The following is a 22,500-nucleotide window of genomic DNA, read 5'->3' as shown; positions in this document are numbered from 1 at the left end:
CTATTTAACTCGAGCGCCATCGGCCGCGTCGTTACTACTTCGGGAAACATGAACCCATTAGCGGCGATGCCTGGGGACTGACTCATTTGTTTTGGTGCACGAACTGACTCCCTTTGTTTTTTGTTTTTTTAATATGTATAATTTTGTTTTTGTTGCGTCATGTTATCAATTAACCAAGGGATAACATCATACCGCATTTACATATGAATGTACACTCAGGCTCTTACAGGCGCGTGTACGCCAAGAACACTGATACAAAGAAATCGTATCGCGTGGGGTCTGTTTTCAAATTGATGCGTCTCATTAGCATAATCAAGCCACCAGTTTAAATGCGGGCGATATGAATAGTTGTTGCATTGGCATGATTAGTGTGTTTGTTTCTTTGTTGTTGTTTTTTGTATTTCTTTTTTGTTGTTTGTCGAGCCTCAAGTTATTTGCAGTTTGTTATTGAATTGACATTTATATTTGTACAGTGGAATGTGAGTGGCCTTGACAGTGCCATGTAGGGCCAGCCCTGTGATAGTACACAGTGTGTACACATTTCGACTCGCCCGCGACGTTATCTGCACTGCTACAGGAAGTGGTTGTTGGCATTGCAAACTGTTTTCTTCTTCCTTTTTCTCCTCATCGTCATCTGCCCAACCTCATATTAAAATGTCTTTGCATTTACAGGTATTTAACGATCTATAAAAGTCGTGATCTCATTATTGTTGAGCGTGGTAATAGCGGGCGTGTGCAAGTGGGGAACCTTGGTCATTCCCACGCACATAACGCCAGAGCGAAAGGATCACGGACCAGGAAGCGTAGATGTTGCACGCGCGGAGATTGCAAATACTCTCTTAAAAACGGGGATATAAAGTGTGTACAAGTGTGAAACTGGTTCGAAGTAGCAACTGGACTAGTGTCTGTGCTGAAGAGAAGTTTGTCGAAGATTGCGAGTGACTGCGGCGCAGGAGAGCCATACCCGAAACCACTTCATGCTGACAGCTTAGCATAAAAGCTAGAAGCGACTGCGAAGTTCCAAGCGCCCCTTTCCCATTCCCTGCTGTCCCTCCCTTCCCTCCCGTCTCCCTCACCATTTACTCTTCGCAACTTCCGTGTAGGGACATCTCAAGGACGGGTGCTGAACTGACCCCCCCCCTTCCCCTTAACTCTAGCCCGTGGCCGAGATACGTGTTCTGCCTTCTTATTTCGGGCTGGATTTGCTTTTGACGACTGTGAAGATGACGGGCGTGAATGCATCTTTGGGAGCTGCTTCGACGGTGCTTAAGCGACGCGTTTTGTGATCTTCGTGCAGCGCCGTAGCAACAACCTCCTTGCAGCACCCCCTCTCCTCCCCCCACAATGACGACTGCAGGCCGGCCTCTCATCACTTCGCAGACACTGTTCCTGTTCCCCATGCCGTACACCGTGTGCCTACCTGTAGGGGCGGCGGCGTCCTGCGAGGCAGCAGCGGACGCGGCGCAGGATGGCGGCGGGGGAGGAGCCCGCGACGGCACCAGCCAGGACAGGAGCGAGCCGAGGCCACGCGCTAACGGGGCCCTCAGTGTGTGTAGCTCCACCGTGCCGGGAGGACCTTCGCGCCGCTCCGCCTCGCCGCCGCCCACCCCGCCACTCTCCGACCAGTCCTCCGACAGCGGTCTATGGACATCCTCCTCGTTTGGAGGTGGGGAGCAGCCTTCTGGAGGGCCCTCCCCTGGCAGCAGCAGCCCCTCGCCGCCGCCCTCGCCGCCCTCGCCGCGCCTGCCCGGAGAACTCAACACTGAAACGCTGCGCCAACTGGACCTCCTCAACAAGAACATCTTGGCCGATTTCGCTCGCAAATTGCAGGAGAGCGAGGACGTCGAGGCGCTACAAGACGAAGGCGCGGGGCTCGGGAGCGGCACTTTCAGCCGCAGCCGAAGCAGCAAGAGGCGGCGGCCGCCCTGCGGAGGCTCTGGCGAGCGGCCCCCGAGTGGCAGTGGACGTGCGGGAGTGTTTGACCTGCGAGATGCCTGGCGGGAGCTAGCAGGAGTCACACCTTCACGCAGGTTGCTGCAATTGATGCGTCGCCTGCAGGAGAAGCTTGGCGACACCGTGCCCTCGGTCCTGGATCACGTGACCTTCGGCCGGTCTCCAGCGCCGCGCTCGGGGAAGCGATCGCCCCTGAAGGATTCGTCGCTGTTCAACAACCCCGGGCAGCCGCAGCAGCAGCAGCTGGCCGTGGCCTCTCCCTCCGGCGCCCTGGTGTGCGGAGGGGGCCACGTGCGCACCTTCGTCAACACCAGCCAGCTGCCTGAGCTGAGGGACGACCTCCTCAACAACAACAGCGTCGCCCAAGACCCCCTGGTGTGCCTGGCCAAGTCTGGCGCCCCCAGCGCCCAGTGGCACCAGCTGCCCCACCCAGACATGACGCAGCAGAAGGAGAACGTGATGGTGCCGCCGCCCGTGCGCCCCCATCGGAGCAAGAGCCGGAAGCGGATGGGCAGCCCCAGCAAGGAGCGGCGCTCCAGCGAGCAGCAGCCCTTGCGCGCACGCGACAATAGCTGTGCGCGCGAACCCGACCATCCGCGTCTAAGGGACAGCAGCGCCACGCGCGAACGGGACAGTAGTCAGCAGCGAGGTCGCCACGCGAGTCGCTCCAGGGACATGAGTCGCAGTCGCCAGGAGAATGATAAGAGGGCTCGGGACTCCAGCCCCGTCAAGACGCCGCGCGAGTCCCTGGGGCTCCCTCGGGGGCGCGACCGAACCAACCGCTCGCAGGCGCGAGACCTTCCTCCCCTCAGCGGCGACAGGTCGCGCGCGCCGAGGGGAATATCGCAACCGCCCCTCAGCAATACCCTCCCCCGGGCACACGACCCCCGCCACCACCTCCTTCCCCGCCACGGGAACACCCTCGAGACAACCAAGCCCAAGCAGGGCGCCTCAGGCAGGAAATTCAAGCCCGACGTGTTGTCAGCGCTAAGTGCCAAGCTGTTGCCGGGATCGAACATGCTGCGCACGCCTCCTTTGGCCAAGAAGAAGCCCCCGTCGGCGCGTTCGGGCAACGCGGCCTTCCTCGGCAGGGGGCGCGAGAAGCGATACGCGTCGGGCGCGGAGAGCGAGCCCGAACTCGGCCTGGACGACGGACGGAAAATGTCGACCGACTCGTCCTCGTCGGGCGTCAGTGGGTCGTCGTTTGAAACGCCGACGTCGGGGATGAGAGGCCGAGGCCCCCAAGCCTGTCCTGGGGAGGACCAGTACCTGGGCACGTGTGTAAATAATAACACTGTAAATATGAACCTGAGGAACTTGCGAGGGCACAGCGGTGTGCCTGCCAGTGGCGTTTTGGGGAGCTCTTGTGTAGACAATGTGATAAATGGTTATAACAGCACGCCTCGCTCGCAGAATGTGAATGAGTGCAGTGAGTGTATTAATTTTAACAGTGGTTGTGCGTTGCATAATAGTCACGGAAACGGGAGTAAACATTCAGGTGCAGCCGCGGGGGGATTCTCTCCGCACCAGCACCTCCACGCTCAGGCCACGTCGCAGCAGAGGCTGAGCGCCCACACCCCGCCCTCGCCAGCTCGGAGAGGCAAAACTGTCAGCCCTACTAGTCATGCCCCCGGCGGCGCCCCCAAGAAGGCGGGCGCCGGCAGCGGCAGCCGCAGACACAGCGGGTACTCCACGTGCGAGGACTCGGACGTGGAGAAGAAGGCGAGCCCGAAGCGAGGGCGCGTCAAGTCCATCAAGTGCAATAAGAAGCAGGGCACGGTGGCGGTGCTCATCAACCGCTACAACAACCCGGCGGCGCAGCACATCATCAAACCCATCAAGAAGCTCACGTCGTCCCGCATGTCCATGCTGAGGCCCAAGAAGCAGCAGAAAGGCGACAGCAAGACAGACAGCAGCGTTGCAGCGACCCCCGCCCCCGCCCCCGCCCCCTCCCCCACCTCTGCCGCCACCGTGAGCATCGGCCGCAGCCCCGCGACAAACACTAGTAACAAGGAGAACCAGAAACACAGGAGTCGCGTTCACGTCGGCGGCGCTGACACTCACAGCCTGGGCGGCGCACATCGCAAAGGGCGGGATGTAGCCAAGAGCCAGGCCCACGCCGTCAAGTCCACCACCATCAGTATTGCCATGGGCCCCATGCACAACATGGCGCCCCCGAGAAAGACAGCCACGCTCCCCAGCGTGACCAAGGGCCCCAAGGCGCTGGTGGGCAGCCTGAGTGTGGACAAGCCTCGCCCCCGCTCGGGGTCGCGGCTCATCCGCAAGGAAACGTTCCGTGTCGTGCGACCTTTGCTGGAGAGTGAGGATGGGGCGCCGCCCGACGGCTGCCCCATCAAGCCCTCGGTCAGACTCAGGTACCTCATGCAGAGGGCCCAGAGCTCGAGCAACAGTGACAATAGTGCCGAGAATAGCGCTGGAGAAGAGGTAATGTACAGTGCTTGCAATCAGTTACATGTTCGTTTAAGGTCAAACTTGGGAAGGTAACAGATCTTGGAGTTATATGCATTAAGATTCTTTCGAATTTAGCGAGAATTAATATATCTGTACAGAATGGATAAAAGGAAAACTAAACAATAATTCCAAGCAGTAGCATCAGACGTTCACTCTCACCCCTCTTTGCTTGTTCCTTTTGCGACCATCAGTCGACACAGAGCTACGCGTTCCATGCGATTGGCCCTCAGCCGAGTCCCGGGCGAAGCAGCATAGGACGAGCCTTATCTCTCTCTCTCTCTCACATCACGTCGGGTCGTTTTGATAGAAATGCAGCGCTTAAGAAAGTATATTAGATGGTGGGAAGTGTATGTATTTTTCACGCTTGGCTGTGTAAGAACCGGTTGTGGGCGTGACGTCTTACCTTTCTCCACCTTACCACCCCGTCTTCCCACACCCACAGGCGCTACACCCACAGCTGTCGCGGCGCATGCGGTGTAGAGGGGAAATTCTTGGGAAAAAAATAGAGTTGTAGGGGGATGAATGCACTGCCAGTGTTAAAAAGTTATTATTCTATCAGAGAGCCGAGGAAGGGGTTTTTAGCCTAATTACGGGTAGATTTTTATTCATTTCAGGTCGACGATTCGTGTGTTTGTTCCGTCACGGTGAATGCGTCTCCAAGGGCTCCTTCTCTCACCGAAAGTGAGGCAGACCCTCTTCCTTCCCCTCATTCTAAGCCACTTCTCTCTCTCTCTCTCTCTCTCTCTCTCTCTCTCTCTCTCTCTCTCTCTCTCTCTCTCTCTCTCTCTCTCTCTCTCTCTCTCCCTCTCTCTCTCTCTCTCTCTCTCTCTCTCTCTCTCTCTCTCTCTCTCCCTCCCTTCCTCTCCCCCTCCCTCTCCCTCTCCCTCTTCCTCTTCCTCTTCCTCTCTCTATCCCTCTTTCTCTCTCTCTCTCTCTCTCTCTCTCTCCCTCTCCCTCTCCCTCTCTCTCTCTCTCTCTCTCTCTCTCTCTCTCTCTCTCTCCTCTCTCTCCTCTCCTCTCTCCTCCCTCCCTCCCTTCTCTCTCCCCTCTCCCTCTCCTCTCCCTCTTCCTCTTCCTCTCTCTATCCTCTCTTTCTCTCTCTCCTCTCTCTCCTGTCTCTCTCTCTCTCTCCTCTCTCTCCTCTCTCTCCCTCTCTCTCCCTCTCTCTCTCTCCCTCTCTCTCTCTCTCTCTCCCTCTCTCTCTCTCCCTCTCTCCCTCTCTCTCCCTCTCCCCCCTCTCTCTCCTCTCTCTCCCTTTCCCCCTCTCTCTCTCTCTCCCTCTCTCCTCTCTCCTCTCTCTCTCTCCCTCTCTCTCTCCCTCTCTCTCTCTCTCTCTCTCTCTCTCCCTCTCTCTCTCTCCCTCTTCCTCTCCCTCTCTCCCTCTCCCCCTCTCCCCCTCCTCCCCCCTTCGCACCTGCCCGCTCTACCGTTGCCACGTTTTATTTAATGAATGTGGCAGGAAGCATGGTAGAGTGGCACCCTATTTCCCTATTTTCTTCATTGTCTGTGTCGTGACAATTAGCTTTCCGGGTTGGCTGGCTTGGCTGGCTCTGTGGCCGCCAGGTCGAGGTACTTTTGCCTTGTGCTCCTCTTATTTTATTTGTTTGTTTCATTTGTTGTGATTCAAATGGAATTCAGATTGTGTTGGTTGTCATTCGTATCACGGATTATTGTTGCTGTTGCTATTGGTATATTATTATTATTATTTATATTAATATTATTAATATAAATTATTATTATAATTATTATAAACATCCTAAGTATCTTTATCATCATTGTTATTATCGTATCACTAAAATTGCTATCATTATTGTTGGTATTTAAGCCACCACACACTCTGATACATGGTTGCTGTTGATGTTTATGCGATATCCGTCAGTGCAAGTGACAGCGACAGCCACTTGAAACACGCATAGACAACAACAGTAGTCTGACGCTGTTCCCTTGTTGGTAAACATTCAATTTTTACAAGCAAGCTCCACTGCCCTTGGCTTAGTGCCAGGACGGTAAAAGCTTCCTCCCCCCCCTCCTCTCCAACTTTCCTCCCCCTCCCCTTCCCTTCTCCCTCTCCCTCTCCCCTCCCCCTCCCTCTTCCCCCTCTCCCTTCCCCCTCTCCCTTCCCCTCCCCTCTCCCTCTCCCTCTCCCTCTTCCTCGTCTCCCTCCCCTCTCCCTCTCCCTCTTCCTCGTCTCCCTCCCATTCGTCCTTCTTCCTCTACCCCCACCCAACCCCTACCCCTCCCTCCCGCCCGCCTCCTGATATAACAGTAAATCCTTCGTGTCTATTATGAAAAAGTAAAGATAAAATCCAGCCTTCATTTCCTTCATTTGGATCGTTGGCGTAATGCTGAAGTCGCGAGTGGACTTCAGGACATGACGTAATGGGGTGGGGTGGGGTGGGGTGGGTGTGTAAAAATAGTTCAGGCTGGGAGGAGGAAGGTTGACATGTACTTTTTTTCCTTGTTTGTTCTGATAAGGACAAGGGAGCTGGATAATGGAGGAGGGGGGAGGGGAGGGGTGGCGAGGGGGGTATAGGGGCACCTGTCAACCTTCACCTACCCATTATAACACAATAGGGTGTCTTTTACTTCTTCTTTTTTCTCTCTCCCTCTCGCTCGCCTTTTCCCGTTTTATGATCCTAAAACATAACCGGTAGGTGATCAGGAGCCATCACGGAGCTAGGGGGGGGGAGGGGTTCTAGGGGATTAGTTTGTCAGTTTGTAATAGTCGTGGTTGCAGTAGTCTTGCCTTTCGTGTACTAGCTGGTATTGGTAGTAGCGGCCGTAGTAGTCTTTGGGTATGCTTCTTAGTGGCCGAAGTCTAACTAGCGGTAGTAGTGGTGGTCGAACCCTTTTCATACTAGTTAGCCGTACCTTTATCGTCCCAGCTAGCGGTAGGAGTGGTTAGTCGTAGCTGTTTTTGTACTAACTAGGTTACCTTTTTAAAATTAGATACTGGTGGTAGTGGTAGTCGTGCCTCGTCCAGCAAGTAATTATGCCGACGGTCATGGTAGTTGTACCTTATTATACTCTCCGTTGATAGTCACGGCAGTCGTGCCTTTACCTCAACAAAAGGATGACACGACCTCCTTTGAAGCGGGACGACCGAACGAAAGCGAAACTTTGACGTCACGCGGGCTTTGTCCAGGTGGTGCGAGGTCCTCTCTGTGTGTATAGGGGAAGGTTAGGCGCTCTTTTAGGCGCCTTTCGAGCTAAGCCGATTATCCGAGGCGGAAGAACGCGCGGTCTTTTGCTCGCTTTAGGTGATCAGCTGATGCTCACGTCTGCCTTAAACCCCTTTTAAGGGAGTGTGAGGAGGGGATTCGCGGGGAGGCGGACTCACTGCGTCTTGCTGCGTACTTAGGGAAGGTGGGAGGGAGGGATAGGGAGGGAAGGAGGGAGGGGAAGGGAGGGATAGGGAGATGGGACGGACGGAAGGAAGGAGGGGGGGAAGGAAGGGAGAGGGAGAGGGGTCAAGGAAGGAGAGTGAAGGAGAGTAGAGTAGGGGGAGGGGGGGGAGAAAGGGAGGGAAGGAAAGGGAATGGTCTAAAGGGAGAGAAAGAGGGAGATGTAGCGGAGGATCCAGGAAGGTTCAGGAAGGGAGTTCGGTTGGCCATAATCTCTCCGGCAGCGTCGCATGGGCAGCCAGCGGGTGTCCTTCGTCGAGGTGGGGAGTAGCGTCCTTCCGCGTGCGTGGCGGGTCAAGACGCTGGCGGCGCCCGGGCTTTTATAGCATGTGTTGTTGTTATTGTTTTTTCCTCCCGTAATGTATCATGGCCTCTCCTGTGACGTCGCTTGGCATTGGCACTCGATGGCGCGGGTTTGACATTGCTCTTTGATCCGGGCCTTGGAAGCGAGCTAACGGTACTATTACGCCTGGCTCGTGTGTGACGTAACGCGGGGCCAAAGTGCAGTGTCACGTGAGCCCTGGCTTTTAACCGTGCAGTCTTCCGCCTTCTTCCCTTTCATCTTCTCCTTTTCCTTCGTCTCCTCTTTTTTCCTTCACTTTCCCTTCCCCTCCCCTCTCTTCTCCTCGCCTTTCCTTTCCTCCTCTCCTTTCCTCCTCCTCCTCCTTCCCCACCATTTTCTCCCTCTCCCCCCTTTTCTTCCTCCTCCTCCACCTCTCCTCCTCTCTATCCTCTTCCACTTCCTCAGTTTCCTCCACCTGCTCCTCCTCCTCTTCCTCCTCCTCTTTTCTCTTTCTCCATTTTCTTCACTTTCCCCTCATCCTTCTTCTCCTCCACCCCTCTCCATCTGCTTCCTCTTCCTCCTTCTCCCCCCCCCCCACCTCGTACGCTGCAGCCACGCCACGGCTTATTGTCGACGTGCCCTTTGCCAGCTGCTGTCGTGACTAGAGAGCATCGCTACGGTTCAGGGTGGCACCGAGGGAGGTGTGGAGGGAGGAGGAGGAGGAAGAAGATGTTGGCACCCAGATACCTCCATTGTGGCACTCTCGGGTGCATTGTTTTGGCTTTTGCTTACTCGGACTCTTATTTAAATATTGTTTTGGTTACTTGCTTGCTATACTTCATGAATGTATGTATGTACGTACGTACTTTCTTTCTATATTTCTTGTTCTTGCTGCCACACCCTTTGCTATGCTTCATGAACACACGTACTTCCTTATTTTTATATTTTACTTCTTTTCTTGCAATAACACCACCTCCCCTCCCCTCCCCTCCCCTCCCTCCCACCTCCTCCCACCCAATTCAAGCAACTGGAAGTCTCGGCGGCGGTCTTGTCCGTCATCTCAGCGGGCTGTTCCGTTCGCCTCCCCATTGGTGGCCGCGGGTGAGAAAGGCCGGCCGTGTTTGATCATACTTAGTCTCCTCCGCGGGGTTGCGTGCGACGGCGGCCCTCTTCCTGCACGCTCACTAGGGTGGGCGGTGGAGGGGGTGGGAGGGATGAGGGACATGGTGGGAAGGTGAGAGGGGGAGAGGGGGAGAGGGAAGGGATGAGGGTGGGGGAAGGAAAGAAGAAGAGGGATGTGGTGTTGAAGGAAGATCGAATGGAAAAGAGAGTGAAAGTTATGTGTGTGTAGGTGTGTGTGTGTATGATTGTGAGTAAGTGAATCAATTAATGAGCGAGTGAGTGAGTGAAAGAGAGAAAGAGTAAACATTAGTTTGGCCAGGATGCACCACTGCAGTGTCGCTGCTCCTCACGTCATGGTAGATTCGTGTCTGTTTGACCTGTTTCAAGGTCACCCTACCTGTGTCATTTAAGTCGGTTGTTTTACTTTCGGTTCCTTATTCCCCTTTGGTGTTGCATTTGAGATTCATTGCCGCATTGATTTGCCGTTGTTAGGGGGCCCTTGCATCCAGTATTTATTTTTTTCCCTTCTAATAATCATCTTATTTTTGTCTTCTTTTTCATCTTTTATCTCGTTATCATTGTCTTTATCAACTTCTTCATCTGCTACTACAGCCACTGCATCTACAGCCACCCCATCACCCCCTCCTATATAAACTCTGACCCCCCCAACCCCCCAAACCCCACCTGATGGGATTATCCGTTGCAACGAAGTGCCAGCGTCCAGGCCCGCAGAGTCTCCACCCCGTTTACACAGCAGCGCTTCTGTTTTTGTTTTCTATGTCTTCAAATGGGAAAAAAATCAAATAAAGATGAAAAAAACAGCATCATTTACAGACGGGGAGCAACGCTTAATGAACGGGGAGAGGTCATTAGCGAAGACACTGATTCTGGGGCGGCTGGGATGAACGGGCAGGTTAATTAATGTCGTTGGGTGTAAAAGACTGGGGCGTAATCGCGCGTGGAGGGGAGGGGAGGGGAGGTGGGGCGTAGATGGGGAGTGGGAGAAGGGAGAAGAGAGGGAGGGGGAGAGGTGGTTGGGGAGAAGGGAGGGAGAGAGGGAGAAGAGAGGGAGGGAGAGAGGGAGAAGAGGAGAAGGGAGGATAGGGGGAGTGAGGGATGGAGGGAGGGAGACGGGAGGAAGGAGAAGAGAAGTGAGATGATTGGAGGAGAAGGGAAGGCAGCGGGCATGAGGTGTACATAAACCGTGTGGTCTTATTTCTCTTTGCTTCTCGTCCTATTTCCCTGCTTCTCTCTCCTCTCTACTCCTTCGGTGCCGCCGTCGCTGTCGTGACCGCGCCGAGGCGAGTCGGTCGGTGGTGTGCGCCGGAGAGACTGCTGCCTCGGAGGAGCGACCGGCCACGTGAGGCGGTCCCGGGCAAGTTTTTGCTCGTGTGTGTGAGGTGCTGGGAGAGGGGGGAGGGTAAGAGAGGGGACGGGGAGGATGGATGGGGGAGATCGAGAAGGGGAGGGGAGGGGAGGGGCATAGGATGGCTAAGGGAGAGAAGGATAAGGAAGGGAGAGGAAGAGGAGCAGGAATAGAAAGAGGAAACAAATGAGAGTAAAGGGGACACTAATGGAATGGACGGAAGGTGGGTGGAAGCGAGGGAGAGGGGAAGGGGAAGGGGAAGGCCATGGCCAAAGGAAACGCATCCTTGGCCTCTGGTTACACTATTCTCAGACTGTTATTAATTGCCCGCTTCTAATACCAGTGGATAGGACGTTTGTTCGTGCTGAGTTGTGGGCGTGGGTGTGTGTTTCGTTCAGCTGCGGAGGGACGTCTGGGTATCACTGAAGGCATGCAGATGCGAGCTAGGGCCATTGATTAAACGTGTTTATTATGCATGCGTCCATTAGGTATTAATTTATGCGCCCCTTATGCTGAAATGGGAATATTGCCCATGCCTCAGCCTACGATCTCTCTCCGCCCTGCGCCCTTCCCCCCTTTATCCGTGCATACATTATCCAACTAAATTTAGGCAGCCGCGCCTCGATTCGAATGACGATAAGATGAGATAAGGAAGGGCGGCCGGCCGGACCGTCCTTCTACCCCATCCGAGAAGGCATCTGAGGGAGACAGGCCGGAGCCAAGGAGGAGGAAGGGGTGTGAGGCGTCATGAGGTAGAGAAGGAGGCATCTTGAAGATGACGAGAAAGAGGCGTTATGAGGAAGAGAAGGAGGGGGCGGCGTTGTGAAGAATAGGAGAATGAGGCGTTGTGAGGAAGCGGAGAATGAGGTGTTTAGGAGGACGGAAAGAAGGTCGTCTCGGGCTGGTGTTTTGGTCTTTGGCGAGGCGCGGGGCGATATGATGTATAGGGGCGTGGCCGGAGCCTTTCGGAGTCCGGGGGGGAGGGGGGATGGAAGTGTAGGGGGGCTCTCATGGACGCCTCCCTATCCCCTGGTCTTGTTTCCCCTTCTTTCCATTCACACAATCCTCATGCTCCTCCTCGTCGCTGTCCCCTTCCAATTCCTATTACTCCTACTCACTTCCTCACCTCCAGCCCTTCCTCCTTCTCCTCCTCCTCCTCCTCCTCCTCCTCCTCCTCCTCCTCTTTCCCCTTTCTCTTCCCCCTTCTTCTCCTCCTCCTATTCCCCCTTCTCATTCTCCTCCTCTCCTCTTCCTCCTATCTCCCCTTCTCCTCCTCCTCCTCCTCCTTCTTCTCCTCTTCTTCCTTCTCCTTCTCCTCCTCCTCCTCCTCTTCTCCTCCTCCCCCCTTCTCCTCCTCCTTCTCCTCCTCCTCCTCCTCCTCCTCCTCCTCCTCCTCCTCCTCCTCCTCCTCGTCTCCTCTTCTCCTCTTCCCCCCTTCTCCTCCTCCTTCTTCTTCTTTTCCTACTCCTCCTCCTCCTTTTCCTCCTCCTCCTCCTCCTCCTCTCTTCTTCCCCCTATTCCTCCTCTCCTCTTCCCCCTTCTCCTCCTCTCCTCTCCTCTCCTCTCCTCTCCTCTCCTCTTATCCTCTTCCACCTTCATCCTCATCCTCCCCTCTTCATATTCTGCTCCTCTAATGAGAGGACGAGCGGCCTCAGACACGCGACAGCAGGATAGTAACTACTCCCTTCTCCGCCCTACCCGCTTACCTACCTTCGCTTCCCTCTCCCTAGGAAATTTATTATTATTATTTTTTTTTTTTTTGGGGGGGGAGGAAGGGGAAGAAGGGGAGAGGAGGCGAGGCGAGGCGAGGGGAAGCAGGTTTCACGTGGCTTGCTCGAGCGCGGGTGAAAGTGATACGTTATCCTGGTGCTGTCCTGTCCTCTGCCCGCCCGCCCGCCCACCGCAGGCGTGACCGCTCGTCCGCAGCCAGTATTGTCGACCGCATGTTTTTCCAACCCCCCCCCCCCCTTCCCCTTCCCTCCTCTCCTCCTCCCTCCTTTTGTTGAGGGTCAAGTGCACTGCGTATTCGTTGTGCCAAGATATCCCCACACTTCCCTGGCCGCCTTTGGCCAAGAGAGTAAGAGGAGGAGGGGCATGGGATGGTCTATGGGGTGATGGGTATTTATTTACGTCTTCCTTGTTTGTTTCGCTATTCTTTTACTCGTTTTTTCTCTCTCGGAAATTCGTGTCATGAAAAAGTTAGGGTTATAAGGTCCTCCAGAATTTCGACAAATATCAAGTATCAGGTGAAATAGGCCTAACATAGGCTACGTGGGCCCAGCCAGTCCTTGATGACCTGGAGTAGATGTATAATTTTGTGATACCTTGGCAGGGGGAAGGACTCCCCCGGGCGTGCGCGCGCGCGTGTGAGTGCGGGGAGAGAGAGACGACCACACGGTCAGCTCTCCAGGTGTTGGGGCAAGGCTGGTCCGTACACACACGCTTGTTTCCTCGAAGAGACAGAGACAGAGACAGAGACAGAAATAAATTATTTAGGACATGTAACATGCATATATGTATGTGTATCTGTATATGCATGTAAGTATTCGTGTGCGTGTGTCATTGAATGAGTCCCTGAGGTAAGTGTAGTGGGCAGCCTGGCTGTGTAGACGCCCACCACGCCCAACACGACGCCTAGTCCTTCCTCGCCTACTGCTATGGAGACAAGGGCAGCGGACCCTTTTCGCAGGCCGCTGTTTTGGCCGATTTCAGGGGATGTGTATTGTTAGGACACGATGTCTTTTCTCTTCTGTTTCTCTCTCTCTCTCTCCCTCTCTCTCTTTCTCCCTCTCCCTCTCTATATATATATATATATATATATATATATATATATATATATATATATATATATCTATATATATATATATGTATATGTATGTATGAATGTATATACATATACACATACACATACATACATACATACGTTTGTGTGTGTGTGCGTGTCTGTCTGTGTGTCTCTGTGTGTCTCGATTACCGTATTTCTCTTCCTCCTTCCTCTCTCCCTTCTCTCTTCTCTGTGCATATAAGCAGTCTTGTGTTCCTTTGTGTAAACCTTCTGCCGTGTTGTTCATGGTTACCTGGCTTTGGGCGTGTTGATGTTGCTATCCTCAGTGCAAGATATGCCCGCACGCCCGCACGCTTGCACGCCCGGACTCGTGTTACCCCCCGCACCTCCTGCTCCTCTTGCACCAGCCTTCAGCGTGCCACGCCCTCGGGCAGAGTGCCTTATCACCCCCCTCTGGGCCTTCAACCTGAAACACCTGTCGTGAGGACTAAAGCATGTCCTTCGATAGGGAAGATATCCGGCGATACAGCATCCGGAAAACCTCCTACGAGGGAGTGAGGGGTGGTGGTGGGTGGGGGGTATAGCACAGGATGCACTGGGGCGGGTAATTACCGGTAGTGAATTACCCGCGGCTCACCAGGAAGTCTTTGGGCCTACCACCCACCTCGCCCACCGCCCACCGCCCGACCTGTTACGCCTCGTCTCGCCCCCGAACCGCAACTGTGCCAGATCTCTCCCGGCGTGTAAACATGTTTCATTGATTAAGTTTTGTGAATGAATTAAGGGCTTGTGGTGCGTGAATGAATTGGTCGAATGGGGGTTGTGGTTGTGCCGAAAGGGGTGTGGGTTCTTCCTTGTGGGGTTGGATGACTATCTTGGTGGTGAATATGGTGCAGTTTTATGGTGAGTCTTTTCTGTGGGTTTTGTTTTCTGATTTTCGAAGGGGAGATACGCGGTATCGTATTTGTGTGTGTGTGTGTGTGTCTATATATCTATATGGCAGTCTTTCTATCTTTCGCTTCTCTTTCTGCCCCTCCCCCTCCTTCTCCCTCTCCGTACTTTTGCGAAAGATAGAGGGTAGAGAGAGCGAGAAAAGGACGCGACGCTGCGTGTGGTAATCCGCGGCAGCCGTGATGTTTTTAATGATGGGCCGCGTCCGAAGGAAGCTCCCCGCCGCCCGCAGCCATTAATGTCAAGCCCAAAGGAGGCAGGACGAGACAGCGCGAACTTTCAGTGCGGGAAACGAAGGCAGGGCGGGGCTCGGTGCAGATGGCCGCTAAATGAGCCCTCTCGCTGTGTGCTTCTTGTATCTCTTGCTCGGTATTTTGGAGGTTCTTGTACTCCTTTGGTTTTGGTTTCCTTGCAGTTGTTTGATCGTGAAATTTAGCAAAATGGTGGCTGAGATTACTGATTACTGAAGGTGAGCGGTGGAAGCTCGGTCGGGGTCAGCGACGTCCGCGGGAGGACGTATGAGTATGAGGCTTAATTAATGATCTCATCAGATAATCAAAGCGACGGATTCTAGCGGTCACGTCGGGGCAGCGGCTCTGATAACTCCTCAGCTGTTGCTATGTTGCTGGGGTCCCTTGCTCGATGCTTGGTTAGCGACAGAAAGCCTTGGTGTTGATGCTTACCAGTTCTAGGAGATTTAGACATGTTTGTTTTTAGTTTATAGTCGTAAATGTCGGGTTTATTCTTCGAGGTGATAAAATCTGAGAGGGGGCGGGGGGAAGCAAACAAGAGAGGGGGATCCAAGGGAGGAGGAAGGAGGGAGAGCAGAGGAGGGGAGCCCGGCGAGTAGAATCCTTAGCGAGGTGGCCCGTGGAAGCAAGGCTATTCTGACTTTTTTTTTTAGTAAGGGTGAGTCTTGTGCGGCTGATGAGAGCTCCCCTCCATGCAGGTGGTGGCGCTGGTCGGTTGAGGTTGTCGGTGCGGCCGCCGCCCTCCGTCGTCACTACTATTTTTAGTTTTAGACCACTGCTGATCACGAGACACATCTGCTGCTGATGCAACAACTAGACAGCGCGCGACGGCGAGTGGGCACTGACCAGATCCAGACCCGAGACCCGAGACCCGAAGAAGCCAGACTCCCGACCAGGCTGATTTGCCAGACACAGTTTCCAATAATGGGAGATGGTTGCAGGTGTTCCGGTAGAGAAAATATTCAGATTTTACCCTTAGTGCCACGTGGTGAGAGATATTATTCTTAGGGCGATACTTCAAAGCCGAAAATATCTCCTCCACACCGACCGCGCGTTCGGTTTCTGGTCTCTGGTATGTGCAGCCGACCGGGGACACTTGGATAATGCTCTGCTGCATCGCCCCAGCCCGTTTCATTTGAATGGGCGAGCTGCAACGACAGCGTGTTCTCCCATACAAATGGCAGTCCCTTTCAATGGGATCTTACGTTTGGTGACTTTGCCTGGTGTTAGCATTAGGGTTTTATTAACGACAGGAATCCTTTTAGTTAAACAGTGAGCGTGTGGTTGATATGCATAGATCCGTACTTTTTTAGCAAGGGAGGAGACGATGCAATCAGCATCGGAGGAGACACGCCTGTCTAATTGTAAGCGTTTTACTTGCTAGCGGGTAGTCATTGCACCATTGTGCTCTTGCGCTTTCCGCCGTTGCTTGTCTATCCAGGTTATTTATACATTTTATGCTAATTAGACACAATTAGACGCATAACAAGAACTACCCCAGAGAAGAGTCAGACTTGCATGATGGGGTAGAGTCGGAGCCCTGGACGTCAGAGCTCAGCGATTTCATAACAGGTAGTGAGGCAACGGATCTCTGTTGAGGCGATTGCCAAGCAGAGCCCCCCTCCACCAGCAGAAAGAGATATTGTTGTCCTCCCCCTTTGAGCGTCCACTTAGGATAGTCGTGTCCTACATCAGCATCAGCTGTCTTCATGACGCAACTACAGGTGGAAGGGGCGAAAGGCGTGCGAGGTCCAGCCGCGCCCCGCCTCGCCGATAACACACTTGACGGTGACTAATGACACCTACAGCAGCCCTTCGCCGCCGCCGCCGCCGCTGCCATGGTCCCCGCCTTGGGGACACCTATGCGTTCCTCGACCTCACGCCCTCCGTGCTGGCTGGCTGCCCGACGGAGCGCCTGGCTTTGTTCAGAATTTGCCTTTTTTTGTTTGTTCTATTGTGTGTACTCCGTCTCCATCCGTTCGGCTTTCTTCCTCCTCTTCTTTCTCTCCCCTCACCCTCTGTATCTTCATCGCATTCTGCGGCACTTGCGCTTCACTCCCGCTTCTCAATTGGCTTCATGCTCTCTTTCTGCGACGTTCCCCTCCGCTTCGCTCTCCTTCTGTTATTCCCACGGCCGTTGGGCGAGTCCGACTTTGACTTTCGGGTCATCGGTGAGTCATCTACGCTGCACTCCTCTCTTCTCCGATTTGTATTTGGGTTCAGTCGAGTGTCGAGGCGAAGCCATGTGACGCGCGGGAGGGGTTGCTCTGGTGCTTGAGAGGAGACGCACGTCCACCGTGGGGTTATGCCAGGTGAATACGCTTTGTCCTGCCGTGGTAGTGGAGTGGCAGCGAGGTGTAAGCATCCCGCGCACGTTGTGGTTGCATAAAAGGTGCTCTCGTGCTTTCGTGTGGCGCGGACGGTGGGTAGGTAGGTAGGTAGGTAGCTAGGTAGGTAGGTCTGTTGTGGCGGATCTTTTGGGATGGTGGTGTTGCCTTGGTATGTGTGTCTGCTTGCGAGCCTTTTTTTCTTATTTATGGAAGACACGTGGCGAATGTTTTGAATTTTGTCTCGGTTGGTTTCTAGAAGCGAAAGTTCGTGTCCTTGATGGAGAGGGACAGGTATTTGTGTGCGTGTTATCATGCAGGGGATGGTGGCTGGGTCCAGACTAGCCTCGCCCGGTGGAGTGCCGACCCTTACCCCATGCCCACCTCTCACCTCTCTCCCACTCTGCTGCTCTCTCTCTCTCTCTCTCTCTCTCTCTCTCTCTCTCTCTCTCTCTCTCTCTCTCTCTCTCTCTCTCTCTCTCTCTCTCTCTCTCTCTCTCTCTCTCTCTCTCTCTCTCTCTCTCTCTCTCTCTCTCTCTCTCTCTCTCTCTCTCTCTCCCGCTCCCTCTCTCCCTCCCCTTCCCTCTAACTCCTTCCTCCCCTTCCTTCCTTCCTTCCTTCCTTCCTTCCTTCCTTTCTTCCTCTCCCCCCCCCCCCCCCCCACCCTCTATCTATTATTTCACTTCCATCCATCTTTACGTCTCTGTCTGTAAACCGCCTTGCACACTCTCCTCACTCTTTAACCTTTCTTGGCTCTCTGTTCCACTCCTTGCATAATATTTGTCACTTACCTTTTTTTTTAAGCCAGGAGAGGAAGACCAGAATAAAGTGTTTCTCTTCTCTCCCCACTTTCAAAAGCCCCCCCCCAAAAAAAAAAAAAAAAAATGCACACGCTTTCGTATTTGCATTGTAGATGAGGAGCGCGAGTCCCCGCGGCGTCGGATATGTGATCCCGGACGGGCTCCCCGGCCGACACCGGACTCGCAGGACATGACTCGGCTGGAACTCGGAGGGGAAGGCAGGGAAGCCGCATAACTGTTGCCAGTCGGGGTCCTTGGTCCATTAGACGCCTGCCCTGTTGCCCACGCAAGCGCCTGGCCATGCGCAGGAGGTTGGGGCCGTGCAGGGGAATGGATGAGCATGCATGGGGAAGGGGACGCTCACGGTCCACAGACGCCGGGCAGACAGCTTGGGTCAGGTCGGGTCGGCTCGAAGGACGCTCTTACGAGCCCTGAATGCCTTCACAATAGCCGCTGGGGCCTGGCGGCGAGATTAGGATAAAGCTCGAGACACGCGGGATAATGCTGGCTCGACCTTCGCGCGCGTTGCCCATTCTTCGTCGTGGAGGGCGAATCAAGCGCACGCGCGCGCAATACAGTCACTTGCACATAATCGCACACACAAACACTTTTTTTCAAAGTGAATGTGATTGAAGAAAGCAGTTAAAGGCGGAGGGCGAGGAGTTTTCGTCTTATTCTTTCTTTCTTTCTTTTTTCTTTTGAGAAGGCGCCTTCAACGGAATGCCAATGACTTGATGTCCTGATGTCATGGACTGCCTGATCGCGTCATGTTCCGCGCTGCCATATTGATATTCCCAGCGGGAGAAGGGAGAGGAAGGCGAGGCTCGTCTTGCCATGACTGTTAGATCGTTTCGTCGTCAGTCTGTATTCAAAATAGCGGAATTTATTGTGCATTGGGAAAAGTTTGTGAAGTGGTCCCGGCATCTTTATTAAAACTCCCGAATATCTTTACTTAGTACTTTTCCCGAATACCTGTGCTTAGAACTTTCCCAGAATAACTTTAATTAGAACTATCCCCTTTTATGTTAGTAACATAGTACAAAATATATCTTGTAGAATATGTCCTTAATAAAATTTTCCCAGTATATCTGTTGTAGAATTGCCGCATTTTATTATCAGTAGAATTTTCCCAGTATAACCCTTGTGTATAGACCTCGCAATATACCTTTCCGGAAACTGGCTTTAGAACTCCCCATTAAGCGATTACGCAGATTTCGTGGAAGGCCGTTTAAATGTGGGTGCGTAGAATTTCCGTCCCGAAATGATTACGTTTTTGAGTGCGCTGTTCTTTCCTTTGTTTTTGTTCATGTTCTTGGAAGCGTTCGTCGATTGGCCGTTTGTTTTCTTTATTGGTTTCGGAACGTTCTGCCCTGCGCAATGTATTATATAATATATATATATATATATTTATATATATATATATACATACATACATACATACATACATATATATATATATATATATATATATATATATATATATATTTTTTTTTTTTTTTTTTTTTTTTTTTTTTTTTTCAAAGGTTCATTAAGAGTTTAATATTTGGTTTGTATTCTGTAATATTGCAGGGATACAGAATATAAAGTAGTGGCTAAAATGTCCTTTTTTGTACCTTGATTGAATAGATGAAATATTTTATGATGAGTGCAAATCGTTCTGCGCTCCGTTCCGGGCGCTGTTGGTGATCCTTGTGGCAGATCGGCTCCGGCCGCGCTGTGATCATTCTTCGTGATCATTGGAGAGTTAATCATGATAACGAGAAAGTTACGAGACACGCTCCTATTTGTCCACTACCAACACGGGCGCCTAATAACAATGACGGAGTATAGAAGAGCCCTGACCCCCCGCTTACGGTACCAGGGCGGGGCCGGTGTTTACACGCGCTCGCTCTCTCTTTCCTTCCTGTGTTTTTTTCTCTTCTTTTTGCTCTTCTCGAGTGACTCTCATCTTCATCTTCCCCAACCCTGTTTTCTGTTTCAGTTCCACCTCTGCCTCTTGCCTTGTGTCCCCTCCTTCAATTGCCTCCTTCGTTTCCATGTCTTTTATTCGTCCTGCCTCGTCCCTTTCCGCTTCCTCTTCTATCCCTCGTCATCCCCATGCCCACCCACCCCCATCTCCTCCGTCACCTCACCCCGTTCCTATCTTCACTCCCCCCCCCACCTTACCCCATCCCACCCTCACCCTCACCCTCACCCTCACCCTCCACTCCACTCACCCCAACCCTATCTCCTCCTCCGCCCACCTCACCCCATCTCTTCCTCCAGCCCCATCCTTTTCCTCCTCCTTCCCCATAAACCCCATCCCCTTCGCCTAACCCTTCCAGCACCGTCACTTTTCCTTTTATTGAAGTGGCCTGCTTTTCCCTTTCCTTCTTCGCCTTTCATTCGGCTTTCGCACGTCGTCGTCTGAGATTTGTGCGTGTTGGCCGACGTCCGTTCCTCCGAGGGCTTGGGGCTACGCAAATAGTTTATGTGTATCCTCTTTCGGCCTGTCTGTGTAATGTGTGTTCTTATTCATGCGTGTCTTGTTTTGTCTGTCCATAAGCGTGCGTGCTTGTTCAACGATGCAGCTGTGTTTGTGATTATACTTTTATTACGCGCGCATTCAACAGTTCATTTTTTAGAGGTGGAATGCGTGGCCGAAAGCATGGCCGCTAAGTTTAAAGGCCCCGAGACGAGGCGGTGCGTGAGGGCGCATGTTAGCACAGGTGCGAGGGTCGGCGGTAGTGGGTGCGGCGGCGGGGATGTCTGACTTGAGCTGATGTATGCGCACGCCGCCCTTATCTCCCTGTAGCGTGCCTCAAATACCTTGCCCCGGAAAGGAGCCTCTGCTATTTCTATTGGATCCCGAGTGCAAAATAAGAATATTTCTACTCGTGAGAGTGTATGCGCTTGAAGGAAAAAAACAGGAATCTCGGGATATCCTGGGAGGGGGAGATTTCAATGCTCGCGTAGGGAGGTATCCGAGTCCGTGGTGGCGCTTCTCCCTCTGCCTGGCCATCACTTTGCATTCCCGCCCGAGCGCCCAGCGTTGGTACCACGCGGGGTTTGTCTGCGTTTGACGAGGCGCCGCGACCAGCATCCATTAAACGTCCGTCGCTGGACATGAGCATTAGCGATTTACGCTCGGCGAATGACAAATGGTGAGGGCGGGAGGGGAGAGTTAATGATGTGCCCAGATTTTTTAAGATGTAGAGGGTGAGGGAGCAAGAGATCTCTTCTCGTGTCAGCATCTGGCTTCGGTGGAATGTTCGTGCCTTGCTTGCTTCCGACGAGTTGCTTTGCAAGTTGATCCGAGGCAGATGTATCGGCGGAGGCGAGTTGAACGAACAGAGACTTGCGGACAGTGTCGCGAGGAGGAGGAGGAGGAGGAGAAGGAGGAGGGTTGCGGGGTCAGTTGTGTGTGTGCGCGACTCTCATTCTCTCTCTCTCTATCTCGGCGGCAGAGACGACCACTGGCTCACGGATGCAGTTGCTCCTCGTCCTTTTCTTTCCCCAAATCCCCTGGCCCCGGTGGCTGCCTCGGGGCTGCCGCCGGGGTCGTCTTGGCGTTGCTCCTCGTGGCTTGCCCCGTGCGACGACCCCGCCCGCGTTCGCTCACGGAAGGGGGGGAAGGGAGAGCTACGAGCGACAGATGTTGGATCGAGGGTGATGCGAGAGCTCGCCAGCAGGAGGCGGGGCTGGGAGGCTGGGGCTGCTGGGCCTCACGTACCGCCCCGCGCTGCTCCTCCTCCTCCTCCTCCTCCTCCTCCTCCTCCTCCTCCTCCTCCTCCTCCTTCTCCTCCTCCTCCCGCTGGCCTGGCCCTTACATAATGCCGTCCGAGAAACCATTTTCTTCACGGGGAGAGGGGGGCGAGGGGGTGGGGGTACACTGCGAATGTGTCTTTGTATTACCTCGGTTGTATGTTTTGTGTCGGGGTAGCTCTCCCTCCGAGGGTGGCGTTTAGCGGAGAGTACTCGTGGGGTGGGGTGGGGTGGGGGATCAGCCTCCGTTTAGGATTATTATCGAGAGTTACGTAAAAGGCAGTGCGTCTTATTTGGCCTTTCCCGTTTTTGGCTTTCGGGTCGGGGGAAGTCGTTCGGCGGAGGTCGTGCACCCATTACCACCTAATGCGCCGCTCGCTCGCTCGCTGACTGACTGGCTGACTGAAAGCTCTCGTGTGATTTTACGTTGGAGCGAGGGCTAAGGATTGTGTTCTCTCTCACTCACACTCTCAATCTCTCTCTCACACACACTCTCAATCTCTCTCTCTTTCTCTCTCTCTCTCTCTTTCTCTCTCTCTTTCTCTCTCTCTCGCTCTCGCTCTCTCTCCAATAAGAATAAGAATAAGAATATTTAGACATTCGGGAATGAGAGTGAGTCGCTTTTTTATTATTTGTATAATTCTGTTAGAAGGAGAAAGTAGAAGGCAGATCGTGCTGTTAGATCGGTGTCTCGAAAGGTCCGAATGGCGTGCGAGCGAGAGATTAGCTCACAGGTGACGCAATGAGGATGGTCGTGGACAGAGGCAGCGAGGAGTGGCCTATGAGAGACACAGGTGGAACAGAAAGACACAAACTACCCGTTTACCTGCTGCTGTTTTTGGCTCTTTAGGGTGACACATAAACACACATTCACTCACTCAATCAATCAATTAATCAGTCACTCTCCCCTCGCGAAGAAAAGAGAGAAAAACAGCAACACAAAAACTCTGTCCTGATGGCGCCACATTGGTCGCCATAAATCTTCGGGATACAACACAATAAGGCTGCAGTATAAACGTCTGTCTGTCTCCCTAATGAACCG

General features: G+C 53.4%; 1 protein-coding gene across 3 annotated transcripts in view; it reads left to right on the top strand.

The window, feature by feature from the left end:
- Window positions 1-672: 672 nt before the first annotated feature.
- Window positions 673-22,500, top strand: part of LOC122254191 (uncharacterized) — a 72,645-nt gene continuing 50,817 nt past the window's right edge. For all 3 annotated transcript variants that reach the window (XM_043017777.2, XM_043017770.2, XM_043017761.2), the window contains exon 1: window positions 673-4,398. In XM_043017777.2, coding sequence (XP_042873711.2) covers window positions 1,345-4,398 — 3,054 coding nt within the window. In that variant the 5' untranslated portion in view covers window positions 673-1,344. The remainder of the gene's footprint in view (window positions 4,399-22,500) is intronic.

This window comes from Penaeus japonicus, unplaced genomic scaffold (assembly GCF_977035675.1).
Source record: "Penaeus japonicus unplaced genomic scaffold, GWHDUDI00000001_assembly GWHDUDI00000037, whole genome shotgun sequence".
Taxonomy (NCBI): domain Eukaryota; kingdom Metazoa; phylum Arthropoda; class Malacostraca; order Decapoda; family Penaeidae; genus Penaeus; species Penaeus japonicus.
The sequence above is the reverse complement of the archived record's forward strand: the minus strand, read 5'-3'. Positions and strand labels throughout refer to the sequence as shown.